Source organism: Choristoneura fumiferana, chromosome Z (assembly GCF_025370935.1).
Source record: "Choristoneura fumiferana chromosome Z, NRCan_CFum_1, whole genome shotgun sequence".
Lineage (NCBI taxonomy): Eukaryota > Metazoa > Arthropoda > Insecta > Lepidoptera > Tortricidae > Choristoneura > Choristoneura fumiferana.
The window spans coordinates 14,072,371-14,094,530 of record NC_133472.1 but is presented as its reverse complement, the minus strand read 5'-3'; the positions used below and the strand labels follow the sequence as shown (position 1 = coordinate 14,094,530).

The following is a 22,160-nucleotide window of genomic DNA, read 5'->3' as shown; positions in this document are numbered from 1 at the left end:
ATTATTTCATTAAACACCACTTTGCTTTTAATGGTCTATATCAATTATAAAACAAGGTTAAGTGTTTCTGCTATACCTTATCTTAATGTCAAAGAGGAAAGTAAATGCCAAAAAATATATAATAAGCATTTTTCAATACAGTATTATTCTACAAAGAAAACTACCTAGTACAGTTAAGTGCCTTAAAATTATTAATACATTTATGCAGTAATAGTAATATATTTCAAATTAGTCTTATACCTAGAGGAATGTAAGAAAATGGACAGAAACCAAAATGGTCATTCAGTCAAATTTGATTAAGGCTTTGCAGGAAAATTAATTGTGATGAGGGATAAAATGCCAAATAATAGTCGCTACAGCTTCAGGACATGAACAGGATTTTCAAAGCCAACTGCAGCTGAGCCCCATAGTAACAATCAGTACACAATTCAAAACAAACAGAAACCATGTCAAAAGCAATTTTTTGTGATATTTGATTATTTTATTAGTGCTAATTAACTGAAAATCAGTCTTCATTGATTACATAAATATGTCAGTGAACACAAAACTGTGGGTTCAAATTTAAGTCGCCTCTTTCTATTGTCACATCTTGGTGCTGGCTTCTAGGGAGCGCAAAAGTGGCGCACGGGCTGTATACTAGAAGCGATCTTTAGAGGCATGCAGATCTGGGTTGGTGAGGTACTGCAGCTCTTGCAACTCTTGGAATTTCTCATGATCTCTAATGTGGGCATAATTTGCAGATAAACACATTAAGTAATGTACCAAGCTTAGAATTACAAGTATACAAGAGACCATAGCTAGAATAAACATAAACTCAGCCTTTTCAACATAGTCTTTGCAAAATAGTTTCATCTTCAGTGCTCCACAAATCTTCATGTCTTCTTGTTTGACAGTGGCGGGAAACATGAAGTCGAATTGCGTGAAGTCAATACAAGTACTCAGCTTGACGTTCTCTGGCTTGGAGCACAGCTTCCAAAATATGGTAAACAGGAATGTCGTGATGACCAGGAAGCCAAGCAGGATGATCCACGTGAAGGTAAGTATGTAGGTAATGATCATGAAGACGGCGCAAGAGATGCGGCCGCCGACGCGGGCGCGCCACGCGCGGTACACTTTCTGCCGCGTCGCGCCCGTCGTTAGGCAGCCCAGGCACAGCAGCATAAGCCCCAGCGCCCCCATGCACGCGCCGCCGACCACGAATATCATTCGCACTGCTTCGATCCATATCAATCGAAAGTGAAACACTTCTTCAAACATCCGAATAGACAGCGCTGAACCGTGGAACATGGTTCCACAGAAAACCCCCACGCCCAAACAGCACATAATGGTTGCTATCAGGGTCGCATGAGGCACCCTTGTCAGACATGCTTGACACGCATCACCCATTGTTATGAGCGCACTATCACTTCAATGAAATATAATGTTATATTTTAATTTCGCAATCGTTGAAAAAAAACTATGATTCATCAACACAACGGAAAGTGTTTGTTGAATCGAGCAAGAAAATCAACCAACCACAACCCATCCACAGATAAGACAAGACAATTTTTTTTTAAAGTTTGTCTATGTTTGTGTTTTTAGTTTAATTTGTTCCGAGTAAGATAAAGGCAAAATTCTATACATTTGAAAAGTTATAAATAAACTGGTTTTTTAACATTTACGGACAAAAACGTGGTTGGTATCTAGCATAAAGCATTGAAATTTTCCCATTAATTTGTAATAGATGTTTTCCTAGTTTCAGATGAAAGACATCTGAAAATGTGTACCAAGCCTTATTGTATAGTTAATGACAACAAACAAGTTAGTACACCAATACTTAATATTGAATATTTACTGTATATTAAGTACGAAACCCGCGACTTCGTGTATTCCGACACGCACTTAGCTGATTTTTTATAGTATCCAGTAAAATATATCTCATGTATATGTTTTACGACACGTCAGCGGATCAAATACCTCGCATCCAATGCGTAATAAAAAGAAACGTCCACAGTCCACGTCAAAATGACAGACATGACAGTTCCAAAACTTATCGCAAATTATTTTTATAATTGAATTGTTTGTAAAACTTAAAAAACCACAAATACCTACTCCGACCTGTGTTAAATTGCTTTTTGAAGTTATAGTCTGAAATCAACAAGCGAAAACTGATAAATTGTTTTTTAAATCGTCCGCAATTTACCTGCTTTCAAAATCAACAAGTACGTGATAAAGGTTATCATTTAATTAAAGTTATTTGAAATTGTTGGATATCAGAATGGACGCTTTATATCATCAAACTGCTCAGTTAATTCAAGAAGCATCGGACTTGTTTCTCCAATTAGAAAAGGATGTGAACAACTCAGAATCTATTGAAAACGCAATCCAAACTAAAATTAATGCAATCAATGCGTAAGTATACCTATTCCATTTACACATATGCTCTGTTTTAGTTTAATAAACTGTATCCAAATTGACGAATTAATTATATTTGTGTAATATTAGTTATTGTCTAACTGCTGTTTCAGGCATTGTGAGAAGTTGGATGTATTTGTATTCAAAACTCCCATCAACAGCAGACCAATGGCCAAAATGAGGGTAGATCAATTGAAGTATGACAATAAACATATACAGGTAATAATCTTCAAATAGTTTGCCAATAGTATATACATTTTACTTTACTTTGTCCTTTCTCTATGTAAAGAATGTGTTTATAAAACAAACTTGTTCTTTATTTTTATGTCTATCTAAGTAAGTATGTATCAATCCAGTCTCCCACTGTGGGCTACCTTTGAAAATTATTATCTATTTCTTTTTGTTTGTGTGGTACATGGGCACAGTAGCGGCACAGGACCTAAATTTGGCATGGGCAAGATAAATTTTGCGAAGCCTTGTGAACCCCACACCACACCACACCTTGCACTGCCTCTGCATGGGCACAGCAGATTTGTTTTAATATTGGCAGTTGCCTCCACTTCCTAGCAGTTGATGCAAATACTATAGATGCAAAATATGTAAGCTTCTTTGTTTGTTATTCAATCACATGTAAGTGGCTAATTCTGCACATAGACAAAACAAGACAGTTTTATAGAACAAATATTAAGATACTTTTTATTCCGGGACTAGCAATGAAAAACTGGCAATTCTGATGAACATAAATAGTAGTATAAGACACCTAAGTAATTTGACAAGTATGGCGACCGCATTAGGTGAACAACTCAGTGTAATCGCCCCTTTAGTATTTTTATAATATACAAAAAATATTTTTTCATAGTACCTATCTTACTAATTTATTATTTTACTCACTTAGAATTATTTCATTTTGTTGTGGTTGTCATTTGTTATAACCAAGGTTCAATGTTTATATAGCATCGCAAGATGAACATGATCATGAATCATGAAATTGATGTAAAAATTAAAAATTTTACTTTTACTCAAGGTTCAGACCCTGATTATAACTATTAAACTGTTTACTTTAGTGCAAATATATTCAACCTGTGGCCTGAGGCTGAAGCCATGTTGCCCGTCAAAACAAATTTGTGGCCCATACAAAAAAAACTTGAGCAAGACTGGCATGTATAAAAAATGACTAATAACAACCTGACTATGAAGCTTGAGATCCAGGGTTTGATCCCTGGTTGAGGCAAATATTTGTATCAAAAATATGAATGTTTGTTCTTAAGTTTTGGCTGTTTAATACGTATTTAAGTATGCTTCTATCTATTTAAGTATGTTTATCTGTTGCCCAGTACCTTTGGACTATTTCAATTGGTGTCAAGTGTCCCATGATATTTATTAATGACATTAAATTGAAATGGTAAAACAAATTCTCTTATATTTGAACCATCTTGTTTACAGGCATCCCTGAACAACGCTCAGAACAGAAGGCGGCGTCGCGAGCAAGAGTTGGCGGAGCGCGAGCAACTGTTGTCGCGGCGCTTCGGCCCAGGCCACGACCACACCGTCACTGTTGATTTCTTGGCGCAGGAGCAGCAGTCTCTGCAGAACTCCCACAGGAATGTTGACGAAATGATCCATACTGGTAAGCATTACTTTTAGAAGTCTCTTTTCAATGGCGCAACTTTGATCAATTGTACTGACACAAGTTAGCAGCTGCTGTACTCATAAATTTAATTTTAAATATGCAACTATCTCACCTGGTGGTATGTGCAGTCGAGGGCAAAGTTGTAACTCACATTTTAAATATTAGATTTAAGTTTCCTTTTTATAATTGTTTTATAAAAATACCTCTACTATAGCATAAGTACTTAACATAAATAAGACTGCAAATTTATAAATCAGACTAGTAAATTTAAAAAAGGTAAATGAATAAAACTAATAAATTAAAAATAAGTAAAAAAACTCTTGCAACTTTCAACAATAGATCAATTTGGGTGTTTTTTTATCATAGTTAGCAAGTTTTTCATGACATTCTAAAAGTACATAAAACTTCTTGACTCAAGAACATTCTTATTAATTTATGTTTAAACCTGCCATTATTCCAGGCTAAAAAATCTAAATGCATTCAAATATCAGTAAAAAATATAGCGCTAAAATCATATAGTGCTGGAAACATCCAATGGTGTGGCTTAAATTACGTATTTATCAATATTATTGTGATATTGTTATTAACAACATTATCCCGGATTTTAAAACGTCCGGAATCTTTGCAGTAATTTTACGGCACTGCGATACATGTTTATTTATAATTTTGTGACTGATTGTGATACCTATGCATGTATCATGTGATAATATTGGTAATCTAATCCGCACCTGTGTCGTGGCGCCATCTTGTTTACGCTCAAGCATAATTGACGCCACTTTTCCGAGAACGCGGCTAGATGTGAACATAATTATTAAACTGCGAGCGAATAATCATAGCGTCGTAAGTGACTATTTAAATGTCAGCGGGCTAGTAAAGCTTGTGCTTACTTACTGCACAGTCCTCTGTCTCGCTGCCGCGCCCCGCGGCACAAGGACGTTAGTCTCTGCGGGCACGACATATTCAAACACGAATTCATATGTACGTTCTTATTGTACTTATACTGAGTGGAAGTTACCTAGCGAGTAATTATTAACAATAACGCGTTGCAACAGACAGACAATGCGATTACTGATTAATTCAGGTACTTCACTGCGAACAAATATTTTCACATTCCAAGCAAAGTTTTTGATATAGGGTGCATTAAAATGACAAGTAAAACTTACCACATCCTGCATGTAGTTTCTGAGTGTACGTAAAAGGCACACTATTCACTTGTTTCAAGCCGGTAATCAGTTGAGCGCCTATGTTCAGTTCACGAGGCTAGTTAGCGTTACCACATCACACCTGCAATACAATGTACCGACCAATGATGCTATATTTTATTTGTCGAAGTACACAAAAACAGGCTTTGAGTAAACTCGGCGCTATTAAATATTAACGACATCAGCTCTGCACCGCAGCTGAGACGCGAGTTGGAATCATGTATAATTACATATTTCTTACCTACCAGCCGCTGAGCGTGTTAACCATATAACATTTATAAAAATACTATTCGATATTATTGTTTGTCAAAGTTGCTTTTGTATATTGAACCTTCAGGTGCTAAGCGAGTTTAATGTGAGTTATGAGTACCTACCCATCAACGAATTTGTTATGTTAATGCCTCGTAGCCTTTGTGACCTAGCTCTGACGAAGATAAACTGTGTTGAGGCGGTACGCGACATTTTTCTTCATGGTTATCATTCGTGTAAGTAATTATTATTGTTTTCAGGTTCCAATATATTACAGACCCTGAGGTACAACAGGGATACGCTGAAGGGAGCGCACAAGAGGCTGATAGACCTCGCCAACACGCTGGGACTCTCCAACGCTACAATTTCTCTTATCGAAAGGCGGGTAGCTCAAGACAAATACGTATTATTTGGGGGAATGTTCGTTACTGTAGCTGTAATTGTTCTTGTAATTATTTACTTGGCGTAAATGTGAATGGTATAATAATTAAGATAACAATGCCGCCCAGATTAAAACAAAACGAAATCGTTGCACTCGCATTACATTTATTTATTTGACTTCGAAAAGTGCAATTGTGGAATACGATTAGAATGGCAATAAAAGAATTTAGGTTCAAGAGGAAAATGGATTTCGCTGTTGCATTAAAATACTAAGCTGACATACATTCCAACTGCATCATTTTCACAATTATCCTACCAAACGCTGACGCCATTCAATACACCGTACTGTGGATGTCCAAGTTCCCCAAAGCGAGATTCTGTGTTCTGAGTTGATATTATTGGAATAAACATGACGCGTTTTAGTGCGATAGGATCTCGCCTGTACTGAACTGCCATTTAATGTAAGGATGTTGAATAAGAGCCTTGAGCCGTCAATGACGATGCAGAATCAAAAAATAATTGCATATAAAGCGTAAACTATGTATAAAAACCAATCAAAACATTGCTAGCGATTAAAGATAATATTTTTTTACATTGATGAAATCTCACCCTGCTCCTCTTAAGAGTGGCTCGCAGCAAACATGCCTTAACCTTCTTTAGGGCACGATTTTGTTTTTATTAATCTTGCTTGATTATGCCTTCGCCTGTGCGGTCATAAGCAGGCACTGCCACTGACTCGCGTAAGCGGCACGCCAAGGCTGTACGGTAAATATAATAGATATAAATTATATTATTTATTTTCCAAGTTTTTTTTCTTAGATTTATTTCCATTCTACCGGGTGTGGCCTAAAACATGAGCAAATAAATAAAACAGATCGTACTGGTCAAACTGAACAACATTAGTTTATCGACTTTTAATAGTAGATTGTAGATTGTTTTATGTCGCCTAGATGCAGCATAAACACGAACTTTACGAGCATGAGAAGTGAAAAAATAATTAGGATTTTTTTTTTATTACACTTTAAAGTTTATGTTTGTCCTGTCAAGGCGACGTCAGTTGGGTTCTAGGATGGCGTACATTGAATTTACGATTAAGTTTGTCAGAAAAAAAAGTTTTGATTTTAATTAAGTGGGACCATGATGATCCAATTACCGGTAACCTATAGAGCCTCTGTTTTTAATATTATCCCCGGTTCTGGGCCACACACTGTATACACTTACCTACCTAATTAATTACCAACTTGTTGTGCAATCATTTTTCTTTTCAAGCTAAGCTTGTTTGTATTTAATAACATTCAATACTGTCTTCATAAGTCAGACCGCTAGAATTCTGTAAATAGCAAGGAAAATTGTAAACGCAACATATTACATGTAGTAATAAATAAGTTTCTGTTAAAAAAATATTTTTTAATATAAGCTGTTTTGCTGACTGTGCTTTTTGCTAACTGTATTTTCATTTGTCATCCACCTTACGTGTGTAGGTATACCAAATTTCAAGTCAATCCGACCATATTTGTATAGCTCGTGTGAGATATAGCAGACTTTCCTGCATCGAATTTTCATATTAAAAAGGAGTGATAATCTCCGAAAAAAATTCAAGGGTAGGTACTCGCATTAAAAATACACTTTCTGTCGGCAAGCATCTAAACTAGATTGAGTTTTAGTGACAGAACAGTTACATGTTTTTAATCAAATAGTTTACAACAATTTATCCTTTTACGATAAAACAGACGTCTAAACATAATGCCTGTATGTTTATAAACCCTTTATGGTACAAAAATAAAGAGTGAAACTCATTGACAAACTTTGAGATATATGTACAAAGGCGAAATTATCTACCACTTATCCTTAAAGCGGATGGGAGGAGCATAATTTATGTAAGAGTTGTTGTTTTTATTACTAAGTAGAATCGTGATGTTTTCAAAGAGACCTTCATGCAAATAACTTTATTTTTTTTCGTATTATCTATCAATAATGTTTGCCTGTAATCATTTAGCCCAACAATATTCTACCAGTTTTTGTTGTTTGTTTTTATGAATAACAAATTTGTAATTTAATTAAAAAAAATCATGATGGTTGGGCTCATATGACCTTCATAATCATAATATACATGCTTAAAAAAAAATGTGGAGGACAAATAAACAATATCGTATTATGTACATGTAGTATTACTTATCTGATATTCTACTCTACCCAAATTAAATAATTCAAATGTATAAGCTACAACATATGTACAGTCACCAGCATAAATATCTGCCACAGTGGAGCGTGCAAAAATATCTGACACGTTCTTCCACCCTAGCAATAGAGTCGTCTCAGATATTTATGCACGCTTGTTGTGTCAGATAATGGTGCTGGTGACTATACAAGGCGGGATGGAAAGTGAGGAAAATTTAAATACAGTTGAGTTCGTAAACTTCTGAGAAAAAATTTGATCAAAAATATCTGAACACGCTTCTACGCCGTTACTTAACAGAGTCGTGTTCACATATTTTGGATCAAGTTTTTGCTCAGGAGTTTAAGAACTTGACTGTACATCAAACTTTGAACCTGGTATTAATTATAAATTTCAGAAAAGAGCGACGAAGAGCGTGCTACGTGGTTTGTACAGTCGATCTATTGTTAACGACGTAGAAGCATGTTCAGATATTTTTGATAAAATTTTTGCTCACAAGTTTATGAACTCGACCGTATAAACTGCTTGTTTAATCTTCTGCCAAAAAGCTGTATCTACTAGTAAGGTTTTCAGTCAGGCCAAAGAGGATTAGAAAAATGATTGGTGGCCATGACCAGTGGAGCCATGACGGATTAAAAATAAATTAAAAAGCTGCATTCAACTTAACTCTCTAAATCCATACTTATCCATACTAATATTATAAATGCGAAAGTATGTTTGTGTTTGTGGGACGTCTTTCACGCCGTAACGGAGCGACGGATCGATGTGATGTTTTTATTTTTGACAGACATACCTACTCGTAAAGTCTGACGAAAATGCTGAGATAGATTTGATTCCACGTAAACGAACTGGCATAGGTAGGTTATCACAAATTATTACTGTAAATATTAAAGCCAAATATAGTGAAATTGCAATTTAATTTCAGTATAAATAAATAAAATTTAAAGTGATAGTAGGTATTCATTTCGAGTTTAGGTAAGTTACTTCTTTGCTTGAACTTTAACCTGTACATGCGTGTAAGCAACTTCATATTTGTAAACAATTCAAGTTTTCTAACTATGTAAATTGTCGTCACACAATTTACATGCGCAGATATATGTTGTGCTAAAACAGGTTTCCATAATTATCATTGTCTCCAGCGGTGTCATACATCACGTCAATAATCCATTTTAACTTTGCCACAAAAATAGTATGTGCTGTTCCCGATATCCAGTTATCTGCATACAACATTTCATCCAAATTCATTCAGCTGCGTTAGCGTGGACAACTCACACTTGCATACACACTCAGTTTCTTGTTGTGTCAGATATTGGTGCTGGTGACTGTACAATGGGCGGAAAATGAAGAAAATTGAACTACAGTCGAGTTCGTAAACTTCTGATTCTGCTTTAGCGAGGAGAACTCACACTTGATACACACTCAGATGGAACTCGTCAAAGCTAAATGCTCGCTCGTCTATTCCTTAAAGTGCAAATATTCATTAAAATCGAGCGTCCCCCCCACCTCTAAACTCTAAACTAGTGTGTGGAAAAATTTGAAAAAATTCAGGATGGTAGTAAGTATATCAAACTTTCAAGGATAACTTTATAACGGTTAAGTTTTCTTCAGAATTAAAGTATATAAAATATACCTAAACTTGGAATATTCCGTACAAAATACGAAATCCTTAGAAAAATATTACTAAACTTTTTCGTTATGGCCACGGAACCCTATTTCGGGCGTGTCCGACACGCTCTTGGCCGGTTTTGTTATAAAATATTGGTAAGTATACTCTGTGGTAAGTATTTACTAATAATTCAGAAGATGGAAAAAATACTAAGTAGGAAATTAATATCAATAAGGCGAATAATATCACGAGGAATAACATCAATACAACATACAAAACTTATGAATGAGGGAAGCAGACGGACCATTTGGAGCAAGTCTACCTACCTAGATAGAAGTTACCTATTTGCACTGCACTGCTAGCCGACACATACCTACTACATATAAGGCTACAATACAGAAATGTATGTTTTTATGTCACTCTAAGTACCTATGCATGTGTGTATTAGTCGTCGTGGGCATAAATATATATACAGCCATATCTTCAAATATATTTAGGTAGGTGTACATTGATCTTAGGTATAATTAGTGTTTTTTGACGCTTTGGTAACTAACGTACACGTATTTATGCCCTTGTCTGCGAAAATGCCCATAAAGTAAAAAAACAACACGGTCGAATTAAGAACCTCCTCCATTTTTGAAGTCGATTAAAAAAACAAGTTTCGAAATTTCAGTGCCATTTTACTAGATCATCGAACTGTGTCGCATCGCATTAATCTAGTAAGTATCATTTGTCTCTCTTGTCGGGGTCGCAGCAAGGTATGCGTGGCTCGACGTGCGGGCAGGCGAAGGCCACGTCCTCGACTTTTTGCGGGGCGCAGGGCCCGGAGGCCTCGGGCGGCGGGTTCACGCAGGCATCCACGGGCGGGGGCTCCGTGCGCGGGTGCTCCGCCACGCGGACCGCCGCCGGGGATATTTCCGGGACCTCCCGACGGAGTTTCTTCACTTTTTCATAGGCATCCGGTGCTAGTTTCATGTATTCTGGAACCTGCAGTGAAGGATCATTAAAAAACCGGCCAAGTGCGAGCTGGATTCGTTTACCAAGCGTTTCGTATAAAATTGTAGGTGTGTCAAAATATGGGCAATAAACGGTCAGCGGTTGTATCTATAAAAACCATTGTTAAAAGCCCTGCTTCTTGCACGCAGTGTGGGGTAATTTTATATTGGTTGGCTGGAATCCCTAATTTTACAATTTGATTATATTTTAATAGGTAAGTAGTCATTCTTGCAGCGGCGATAGAAATAGGTTCACATTAACTCGCATTACCTATAAATAAATTTCAGCAGCCCATCTATGATCTATTACAGTTTTTGAGATAAAGCCCTGTGACATACATGACGGACGGACAATTTAGCGATATTAATAGAGTTCCATTTGTCATACTTCGGGTACGGAACTCTAAAAAGGACGAATTGAATGCAGCGAAGCGCAGTGTTAGATAAGATAACACTAAGAATTTGACGCGAATAGACCAATATTCCTCCGTATATGATAAATGCTATAGGCAACATTTATTGACAACATTTATTAATTTAATATTATATTATGTCCTATTGATTAATTTTATTATGCTACCACATCACGCGCAAACGATCTTTATCTTTGGTTATTTCCCTCAAAAGATCCCTTGGTAGAAATAAGTTTTCTTTTGTATTTCGTGCTCTGTACCGGTATGTGTGCTGTGTACTGGTATTTTTAAGTTTTTATGTGCAATTTTATGTGTTGTTTCGTTCACAAATAAATAACCTACTCAAATCTGGCATTGCTGTAACTTTTAGAATTGATACTTCGCAATTGCCATGAAACTGTGGAAGGGGTGCGAGCTCTATGGAAAATATAGCGAACGTTAGATGTTAGCCTTACCTCTTTACAATCGACACCGTAAGTACCGAGGTATCCTGGCAGCTGGGTCTTCTCCTGGGCCTCTTCTCCCATCGCGCCCACTTGCGCCGAGCTCGGAATGATCTCATACGGGCATATGCTTGCAGCGCGCCGTTCTGCGCGCTCCTTTGCTCCCTAAAATAAACAACTTATAAGTATAGGAGGCTCTGAACCGTTTCAACCACCGTACCTCGTGAGTTACGATAATTTAAGAATATGTGCATGATCGAAAACCAATTGCAATTGTGAGCACACGCCACACCACATGTGGAGATGGCGATGTGAGTTTTTGTTAACGGACATAATTAATAGTCGATTTTGGTAACGCACCGCGAATCAGCGGTTGAAACGCTTCAGACTCTCCCAAATAACCAATGGGTAACCTAATGCTAAGTAAGCACATCCGCCGATAGATACCTAGCCGCCGCCGATAGATATTGACTGTCATTAAATATTTATTCCTATTTTTTTTTATTTTAGGTACTACCGATTTTTGTTCATAATAATCACGCTTCATAATTTTTTTCCTCATACTTTTTTTGTTCATAATTTTTTATTACTTACCTACTAACATCGGAACTCATAACAGACAGTGTTCATATTTTTTTTACTCATAATGTTATTTAACTACTAAGAACACATCTCAACTCATAATGTTATTTTTCAGAAAAAAAACCTTCATAACAGACGAATATCAAAATTTTCTTATTAATACTCGTAATGGCATTAATAAGAAATCATTTGAACTCATAATATTGTTTTTCATAATGGCAATGACCAATTCAAAACAAGATTTAACTTATGTCGTTAATTATTCATATTATATTAGTATTAGTTGAAAAATATGTTCGGTCCTGTAGGGACACAGTTCTACCTAACCTCTTCCTCGCTTCGCTCGTCGTCGTACCTAATGGAGTCCTCCTTAACCCTTAATAAGGCAGTGGCGATTAAACGACCACTAGCATTGAGTTGGAAACTGAACCTTATTGCTTTCATAATACGCCACAATTTCCGTTGTAATTATTCAAAATACGACTAGCTTTAAAAATATTTGTTGTCAGGTATGTATTCGATAGCTGCTTTTGATTCTGTGGTAGTATATTATGGTTGGGGCCTTATAAAGGGTTAAATACTTTATTTCGCAAAATCGAAAATTTTCTAAGTCCCTGCGCGTCAATAATGCGGGTAAATAACACTTATGATTAGGAAATATATGAAAACAAATATTAGTATTAACAAAATTATGAATATTGGCGTTATGAATTAGAATGATTAGGAGTTTCGATCGTTAGTATAAGAAAATATAATGAAAACCAATATTAGTATGAACAAGGTGTATGATTATGATTAGTGATATTATGAATTCTGATGATAACGAGTAACGATCGTTAGTATTTAAAAAATATGAAGAGTGATCGTTTATGATGTAAAATGGTATGAAAAACATTTTCGGACTTCCGATAATAGGACTTAAAAATTTATGTGAAAAAATGCGCATCCACCTAGGCACAGACCTAGGGGATAGAAGATTATTGAAATGATCTAACTCTCCACGCCGGAATAGAGGTCGATGCGAGTACCTATATCAGCCACTGTTTGTCAGCAAGCTTTGCGAGTAGTTAATATGGTGGTCTATCCGGAAGTAATGCAGAAAAACAATAAGTGGTTATTTTTCGCTGTATATCAAAAATTATTACTTGTGCGTTGAAAATAATTAGGTACGTTTTATTGGTGAGTAATCTATGAAAGCACAAAAAGAACGTGCGCTGTACAATAGCAGCATGAGGCGAAAAACTACAGGACATCGGTTCATTACAAACGATATCATTGCTACTCCGCTTATTATTCGTTCTGCGGTTAAAGTACCTATTGTGTACTTTTTCTGTTAATTGTGCTCTAGAGCGAGTGCGGCGCTCTTGAACTGCAAAGTTTTAAAGCAGCAGCTTCGCGGCTGCTGCGGCGTAAGAGGCCTAACTTCCACACTGATGAGGAGCTAATTTTACAACTTTGATAAAAGTTTCGCAAAGCTTTGGGAACGTGTCGACGGATCGATTACTAATAAATTGTAACGAGCGCGTTATTAATGACAGGCTTTCGCCACTTGTTAGACGTGGGATATGAAATTCTACGTAGAATATATGACGGGATCGGTAATCTAATACCAACCTTTAAACGAGCAATTTATTTACGTCGGAGTCGCGGGAACAGCTGCTAACGGGCTGAACAATCGATCTAGTTTGATTTTATCTCTGGGAAAAAGCGTCTTTTCGAGTACATAGCCCAAGTTACCTGGTACAGGCACCAGCAAGCAATATCTGACACAACCAAGCTTGCATAAATATCTGATACGACCCTATTTTTAGGGCGTAGGAGGTGTCAGATATTTTTGCACGCTCCGCTATGGCAGATATCAGGTAATGCAAGTGACTGTACTAGTAATGATGCTACGATATATTTCCTGGTAGGTAAATCTGGAATTTGGATTAAAAACTCTTGTCTAATGTATTTTAGTTTCAGATTCAACAATACAGTTCTGTTCTTTTAGGTACCGTCAAGGAGTTTAATTCATTAACTTTACCTACTTGTGTAATGAATGAAAGTTCCAGGATATTTCAACAGTGTGCAAGAGGTTACGTCAATCAGACCATGGTTGACAGCCAATATTAACGCTATTTATTTTTCAACTTGAGAAAATGCTTTAAGGTTACTCGTAGCCAGAGTGAATAGGTATAAGCTTTTCATTACTGAACCAGCGAGCAACATTTTGTGAGGTCAATCGCTATTTCCTGTTTTAAAAATTACTATTTTCTGTCAAGAAAATAAACAAGCGCACGATCAATAGGCATTGCACCCCTATAAGAAAACACAACACGTTCTCTGGTTAATGTACACCAGAACAATTGTAAAAAATGACATTCTACCAAGTTTCATGCGGCGCATTCTTCTTGGCAATGATGGTCTTTCCGAAAGCGCTGGTAGTTTAAAAAATGACGTGAAAAAGTGCCCATTGCGGCCTATTTACTGAATAAATGATTTGAATTTTGAATTTGATTTTTTTGTAAATCCGACACGATAATAATTCAAGCGTACATAAACCACATCCAAAAAAAGGTCATAACAACGTATCTGGTGTCTGGTAGGTATAATAGAAAATATAGCTAATCATACCGGATCCTTGTATCTCTCGCAGAAGTCTTCCTCCTCGTTGAAGTGCGGCTGTTCACCAGGGGGGTAGGTGACGCGGCGGGGGGCAGAGCGTTGCTCGTCGCCCGCCGGGCCGTTGAAGCACACCACTTTCTGCTGGTCGTCGCGCGCTGCGCCCGAACGCAAGATGCCTTTCAGAGGCATTACGTTGTCGCATACTGGTTTGCTGTGGACATCAGAGACTTTATTGTCTAACGTGATTGGAATCACGATCGTTTTCACCACTTCTTTCTGTCAAACGGTATAAGACGAGGGTAGAAAGAGATGGTCATCACGTTAGACAATACGGCACCAGAACGCGTTTTGATGAATTTTGAACTTTGACAAGTAAACAAGATGAATCGTAAGATCGCGCAGGTTTCGAGACAAAACTGACCGAGGTATCAGAGGACGTTCCGAAGGAGATTATGGGGGCACAAATCATAATACACATAAATCTTCCTAATAATAGAGGATTTACGGAAACTTCTGACTGATGTCATTTTATTATGAACGTTTAATTTAAATATTTCAGTAGGTACAAACCGACAGGAAAGGTAGAACGTAAATTGACGTTAAACGTAAAATAAGGTAAATTGATGTCCTCATATTTTTTTACCACTTGACTGTCAGACTGTTGCAGTAATGGAGCATAGAGACAAGAAGCACAATTTTTGTGCAAACAAAAGTGTCCATGTGTCATAGCGACATGCGACATCGCATTACTTGACAAGGGAATTCAATGTGAGTAATGTGACACTTATTGTGAGAACGTTGTACGGTGGGTCAGGAATGAAATGGTTTGAGTGTAAAATCGTTAGTGGCAGTGTAATCGCCTACCTCAACCTGGTAGCCCTAAGGCTGTCGTCATACGATATGCGGTCGGTGGTGCGCGGCGGCGTGGGCGGGCGCGCCAGCTCGGTGCTGTCCTCCTTCACGTCGAGGGCAGTTAGACAACGTTCCATGGCGTTGGGCTCCGCCACGGCCGCTTGCCCGATCTTCGCCAGCTGCGCGCGAGTCTCTGCCATTTGCTCTTCCCGTATTGCGTTCTGGAGTACACAAATACACACATCACATTTCGTCATGTAACTAAATCTCAAGGGATAATCAATAGAACTAACTTCAAGGAAAACGTGTGTTTTCTTGTTTTAATCTCCTAGGTAGGGTAAATCGTCAATTACTGGCCACCTTATATCTACTAACCATTAATTTTATGTGTAGGAGACCAGAATTCATTTAGGTTTATCGAAGTGTGGCCAATAATTGACACCTTATACTAAAAATGTACTCTGTTTAAAGACGACTAGAATTCATTTTTAGTGTAAAATGGCCAGTTATAGAACGATGGAATATAAGTGAAAATTAACAAAGTAGCAGTCTTAATACCTACATCGCTAGTATCGCTACCGGTTAAGTTACCTCTAGTTCGTCCTTCAAATTTCCCTGGGCCATGTGATAATTTCGCACGTTGTCGATCACTTCCCGCGGGAACTTGTCAGGGTTGGCGCTCATGTACCGGTAAACGAACAGGTCGCAACCGATGATCCTGAATCGGTGCTTGAACACGGGAACGATAGCACCTGCCATAGAATATTTAGCAGTACTTATAATGTAGTAACTTCAGACAGAGAACAGAATGGCCACTATCTGCGTTGAATAGGTACCTATTATTAGGACTTATTGCCGTCATGGAGGGCTGCTAGTCGGGCTCACACTGCGACACACACAGATACAGACGAGAGAGAGAGAGAAAGAAGAAGATATTGGTGAGTAGCACCGAGTAGGTCAATGTTTTAAAATAGGTAACTCGAGTGTTTAAATTAATTGGATTCATATGGATGAAGATTCAGTCAGGTGCAAACTAAACTCAATCGAGTGTAGTGGCTACCCCGCTTTTGAGGGTTGAATTTTTGTAGCCTATAACCTGGCCCGGAATTTTCTCGACAGATTAGTAAAGTTTGCATCAAAATCCGTTCAGCCATACTCACGTGATGCGCGGTCAAAAAAACGACAAACAGATAAATAGGTATACAAAAATTCGAAAAACTGTTGGAGCGTGTTCTGCTATCGATTCTAAGTATCCCCAGCTAACTTTTTTTTCGGATATCTCCATGTGCAGACTTTCGAACCTCTTCAGCTTTATTATAATGTACAAGTACTTTGCTGTTATAATTATTAACTAGTGAATGTTAGGCCTACTAGGATAAAATCGGTTTTACCAAAGTTATTTTATCATAATCTTGGAAGTGGCTCCAACGATTTTGATGAAATTTGGTATGTACTTATATGTATAGGTAGGGGTTCTCGGGGATGAAAAAGCGATCTAGCTTGGTCTTAAGGAAAATGCTTATTATTAAGAGTGCTAAAGTTCAGGGCATAACAATAAACGGGAAATGCCCACCGGAAATAAATATTCAGGTAAAGTGAGTCAAAGTACCTACTTCATCATCATCATCATAGATAGAGGAATACGGGAATACGAACCTGGTATATGAACAAGTTGATTGTATTGTAACAATACGGAAGTTTGTATTGATTATCTCGTTTAGGGCACACAAAATGTGATTCGTGGTGTCAGTAGTTTGCCAGATTCATACCGATGTGATTATACTATAGACTATCTTCGTTAGAAATAGGTCAATTTTACTTTTTCAGCTTTCCATTCAAAAATGGGCTTTCTTGTAAGACTTGTTTCCAATACGGAAACGTCTATTTGCAATCCTCCTTTATTCCTACAATGTATTAAGTGGAATAAAAAACAAACTTACCAATATAAAACCTGTCAGGAGTATAGTAGGTGGGGAAGCTAGGGTCCGATTCTGGCGTCTCCAAGAGCATCGCCTTCAGGAATTTGCCCTCGTTGATGCCAGAGTTGCGACGCGGGATCCCGCCTATCTTGATTTTGCCGTCGGCCAAGCTGTAGGACAGCACGAACTTGCGACCCTCGTCCTCAGGGTGTATCCAGTCCAACTCGCATAGGTACCGCAGGTTCTAAATGGTCACAATTAGATGGCCGTAGCACATAAGCATTTTTTGCCGATTTATTGTAAGTACCTACCTATGTACCTACGGTCGGTTTCCTAACTTATGTATCCACTTTTTCATATTAGTTGTACCTATAGAAAAGTGGATTCTTATGTTAGGGCACCGACTGTACTATCGAACCAACTCAATCGTGACCCACTGTGGAACTTTTTCGTAGAAAAAGTCACAATGACATCGCATTCCTTGACAAGGAAAATCTTATGTTGTCTTACTGTGAGAACGTTCTACGGTGGGTCAGGAATCAAATCGTTCGACTGTACTTATTATGTTTGACATACGTTTGATTGTACCGAAGTAGCAGTAGTTATAACAAAAAATTGATAATGAGAAGAATAGAAATGTTAGTGGCTTTTGATGCGGCTGACATTAAAAATATTAAAATGACGTCATTTTTATAGGGTATTTTTTTCCGCTGTATCCCAGTAATGGGGCAACCCTCGGTCGATAATGTTTGTGTTTCAAGCTCTAGTAATCTCTAAGCTAAACCCATTTGTTCGTCTTTTACAAGCCACAAAAGCATAAATTCCTTGTAGGTAGCGAGCGATTCACCGAATAGCATTTCGCCTCGAACTAACAAAATTTTAATAGAATCTTGTACTTGACGCAATTTTTCGCGTAGCTTTTTACACTAGTATAATTAATTTGTAGCATCTCATTTTTCGTGTAGTATTTTACCCTTGACGCATTTCGCCGCGATCGATGTTGGCTTATGGGACTCTAAAATTTGACGAGTTAATTTGATTTTTGCACTAAAATACACGATCGAAATGAAATGCGACTAATACTAATAGCGACTAAAAAAACACAATTGAGGCACAACGAGATACTTGAATGCACGATCGAGGTGAAATGCGACTAAAAAATAAACGATTGTGACACAACGCTATAATTAAATACCTATACGATCGAGGTGAAATGCGATTCGGTGAATCGCTATAAGGAATTTATGGTTTTTAGGTAAAGAACTAACAAATGTTTAGCACCGCGGACGGACAGACGAACGGATACGGCGAAATTGGTCCCTGGTCATGGAATCTTAAAAAATACCTATTGTTTAAATTGTTTTCCCCTATAGGGATAGATAAAATGCTTTTCCATTCTCTATTAACTTTAAGTACTTAAAATAACTGTAAAGGAAGACTGAGATTTACTTCAGACTACTTTCAATGGCACAAGTAAATTGGAAAATATCGATTGCGGAGGCAGCACGATAATGTTTCCAGCGGCTCAAGGCCAGCAGGAAGCATCAAAGGTCAGGAAAACGGGAGGAAAGCTTTTGCAGTGAGCACGGAATTTCATTGGGATTTTCGAGGATGTTCCATGATAGACGTGTGAAAGGGAATCCTTACGGCCAGCTGCTTATGGCTGTCACAGAGTGTTTCCGTGTACATCTTAGAGTTAAAATGTGGGTTTCTTTATAAATGATGCAAAAAAGAATAATAATTAACACACCCAACTGAGATCCTATGCGGAATGTAAACCCATTAAGTACTTGGAATTTTAAAAGCTTTTATTTAACTTGCAATGAAAGAATAATACCTATATACTGGGCGTCAAAAAATCTGTCCCTCAAATGTATGCAGCAATAGGTAATTTTGTATGTAGTGGGCCAAATTTTGTGCCGCTGAGTATACGAAGTATGATGTACACGGCCAAAGTTGCAAAAATATGTATACACGACCTTAATGATAAGTGCATAAAGTCGTGTACACATATTTTTGTTACTTTGGCCGTGATATCTTTGCCCTTGACTGTACATGATGTGCCGGTCAAATCTTGTAAGTTAAATTTGACCTACTTCCAGTAGTCGGACTGGCTTGAAATTTGGCTACTTCTGTAAATTTGGTGACAGTTAAAGTAATCTGGTAAAGACATTCTGGTGGTCTAACCAGATCGTCTCTGCAGGATGGAACTCCTCAACGGTTAATGGCATCGACTTAAAATTTGGTACGGAAATGTAGTTCGGATGACAACGCAAGTACAGTCAACAAAAAGTACAGTCAACATAAAAGCTTGTTTTAAAAATGATTTTAAAACTGTTCAAGCTGGTCACGATTTTTATTGGGTCCCGCGAGTCTCAACTGTTGAAGTCGCTATATCGGAACGCAGACGAGTTTATGGTTATAGTTTTTTTTTTAGTTTGCGTTACAGTATGGGATATAAATAAAATCATATTATTATAAATTGTAAAAGGCATGGCACACTCCACATTTTAGGTAGGTATGAAGCTACAAAGGCGGCGTCGTCTGGAAGGACTAATTTCACAGGACTGCCGCGCGCCGTGGCTCGGACAGTTGCTCACTCACGCGATTAAAATTAAGTTAAAGTTAACTACTTAAGGGGATCCCATGCCCCAATGACCTTCGATCTGAATTCCTTAGTATTCTAATGTTTTTGTAGCTCATTATATTAACAACAACGGCTTTAGCAATATAGTATCCCATATTTACCTACTTCAAAGTTCATTGTCTTCGAGATATTTGGCATCAAAGTTGAACAATTTTAGGCCAAAAAACTGGTTTTCTGGTCATAAGTTTTGTGTTAATTGGTTTCAAATGAAAACCCTGATATAGATTTCGTATATGTTAGATCTTTCACGTCAATAGAGATACGAACTAAGTGTTTTTTCAAACAATGATTAAAAAAATCATACAAAATGAAGTAATCTTTTTTTTTCAAAATCCAGTAGACAAAAATGGAGATAAAAGACTGGAAAACCAATAGCCGTTTGACTTATAACTCTAACTGTAGTGCAAAAGTAGGAGATACGATTCAAAACTTGTCAAAAATCGATGAAAACCTCGGGTATCCCCTTTATTGGAAGTTTGAAATTATTTAACGATATTTATTCTGTCCTCTTGTTCTGAGAGGAGGCCTGTGCCCAGCAGTGGGACGTATATAGGCTGTAATGATGATGAATGATGATTCTGTACGAAGTTTGGTCAAATAAAACGTAATCTAATGAGTATTTACTATATTTTTTTACTACAGGTTTTTTTTTACAATACGTATCTAGTTATAAACCTGACACTCGCGTCATCAAGCTTATCTAATGGTAATGACGTAGGTATTTAATATCAAAATCGGTGAAGCCGTTGAGTAGTTAATTATGAGCGGACATACTTTTTTGTACATATAGGTAAAACACATGCGCAACTTTTGGATTTCGCCGCAGTAGAGTAAAACAAAGATGAACTAAAAGAATTTCTTTGCTCACCCGCGACCTTATTATGATAGCTATGCAATTTAAGATATGCGTGTAAGAATTATTTTAGTTCTATGATATGGACCTCTGCAAAGTAACGCCTGATTCAATAAATTATTTAAAACAAACATATTAAATTAATACATATCTAATTATTGTTTGTTAAAGTAACGAAACTTGTTAAACTGGAGTCGCACTCTTGGGTCGTGGGGTGTTTCGCGAGTAAATAGTTATACAAAGTCAAGACTTCTTGGCAACGTCAAGACGAAGAAGTCACGAGATTTTGCTTAATAGAGCCAGAGCGCGCGGCAGCAAGTCCTTCGTTAAAGTGTAAAAAGGCTGAAAGGCGTCTACTATTTAAACATAATTATTTAAAGTTGTTTTGTTGCACCCTTTGCAAGTGTCTGGCAAATAAGAATGCGATTTCTAATATCATTCCGAACAAAATATATAAAAGCTGTATTGCTGTTGATGCCCCAAATAAATAAAATAAAATAAATAAAAAAATATTAAAACTTTTACATTATGACGAAACTGAGGTGAAATTTTATGACATTTGATAAAGACGCGATTTTTTTACCAAATTTCAAAGTTTGGGATCGTTTTTACCTGCATTAGAACTACATATCAAAAACTTTCAGCCTTTAAACTATAACAAAAGTCTGGTTGTATCTTAGTCCATAAGTACTTACTGTGTAAATTGTTTGAAAATACTACAAATATACAGTGTATCGCGTAATGAATTTATGAGGGTATAAAACTACTTTGAGTTGAGTACGCGCGTCTAGTACAATATAGAGGCTGTTGAAAGTGTTTAGTATCGAATTAAAAGTTTGAAATTAGTCCTTTTGTGTAATAAGCGTATTTTTCTCTTAAAAGCTACAACTAAATTATGTTCTAACACTTAGAAGTTCACTCTGTGTTGGGCTACGATAATTGCATCGTCCGTGTCCCTCTTGCTAATTGTCTTCTAGATAGCACCCAAAGACCTTAGGGCACGGGCACCCAGCGTATTTTTATACGCGCTGAAGATTCTCTTAAAACCAGTACGTGTACAAAAGTGACCGAATCTGAAACTAGAAAATACGCCGAGCGCGTAGGTCCTTAATCAACTTTACTGGATTCAAAAATACACTCACACCCACTGTGAGAGAAATCGTTGTTAATACGCGCTTCAATTCCAATTCACGTCTCTATGTGCGGTTTTT

General features: G+C 37.2%; 3 protein-coding genes across 3 annotated transcripts in view; 1 reads left to right on the top strand and 2 right to left on the bottom strand.

Annotated features, from left to right (window-relative positions):
• Positions 1–301: 301 nt before the first annotated feature.
• M6 (neuronal membrane glycoprotein M6) lies at positions 302–1,547 on the bottom strand. Its single transcript, XM_074088398.1, has one exon. The coding sequence runs from the start codon at positions 1,384–1,386 to the stop codon at positions 637–639; it is 750 nt and encodes a 249-aa protein (XP_073944499.1). The 5' UTR covers positions 1,387–1,547; the 3' UTR covers positions 302–636.
• Positions 1,548–1,976: 429 nt separating this feature from the next.
• Membrin (golgi SNAP receptor complex member 2) lies at positions 1,977–8,015 on the top strand. The gene is made up of 4 exons (XM_074088410.1): positions 1,977–2,391; positions 2,508–2,613; positions 3,838–4,021; positions 5,736–8,015. The coding sequence occupies exons 1-4, from the start codon at positions 2,258–2,260 to the stop codon at positions 5,942–5,944; spliced, it is 633 nt and encodes a 210-aa protein (XP_073944511.1). The 5' UTR covers positions 1,977–2,257; the 3' UTR covers positions 5,945–8,015.
• Positions 8,016–8,861: 846 nt separating this feature from the next.
• LOC141428276 (EF-hand domain-containing protein 1-like) overlaps positions 8,862–22,160 on the bottom strand; it is a 53,917-nt gene continuing 40,618 nt past the window's right edge. The window contains exons 11-16 of the mRNA XM_074088174.1: positions 17,471–17,693; positions 16,122–16,282; positions 15,543–15,751; positions 14,688–14,889; positions 11,502–11,654; positions 8,862–10,625 (exon numbers count right to left, since the gene is read on the bottom strand). Coding sequence (XP_073944275.1) covers positions 10,365–10,625; positions 11,502–11,654; positions 14,688–14,889; positions 15,543–15,751; positions 16,122–16,282; positions 17,471–17,693 — 1,209 coding nt within the window. The 3' untranslated portion in view covers positions 8,862–10,364. The remainder of the gene's footprint in view (positions 10,626–11,501; positions 11,655–14,687; positions 14,890–15,542; positions 15,752–16,121; positions 16,283–17,470; positions 17,694–22,160) is intronic.

Bases quoted from the DNA above. Each gene is read 5' to 3' on its own strand.
- Membrin (XM_074088410.1), top strand. From the start codon at position 2,258: ATGGACGCTTTATATCATCAAACTGCTCAGTTAATTCAAGAAGCATCG. The intron at 2,392-2,507 runs GTAAGTATACCT...CTGCTGTTTCAG, and splicing joins AAAATTAATGCAATCAATGC to GCATTGTGAGAAGTTGGATG. The intron at 2,614-3,837 runs GTAATAATCTTC...TCTTGTTTACAG, and splicing joins ATGACAATAAACATATACAG to GCATCCCTGAACAACGCTCA.
- M6 (XM_074088398.1), bottom strand. From the start codon at position 1,386: ATGGGTGATGCGTGTCAAGCATGTCTGACAAGGGTGCCTCATGCGACC.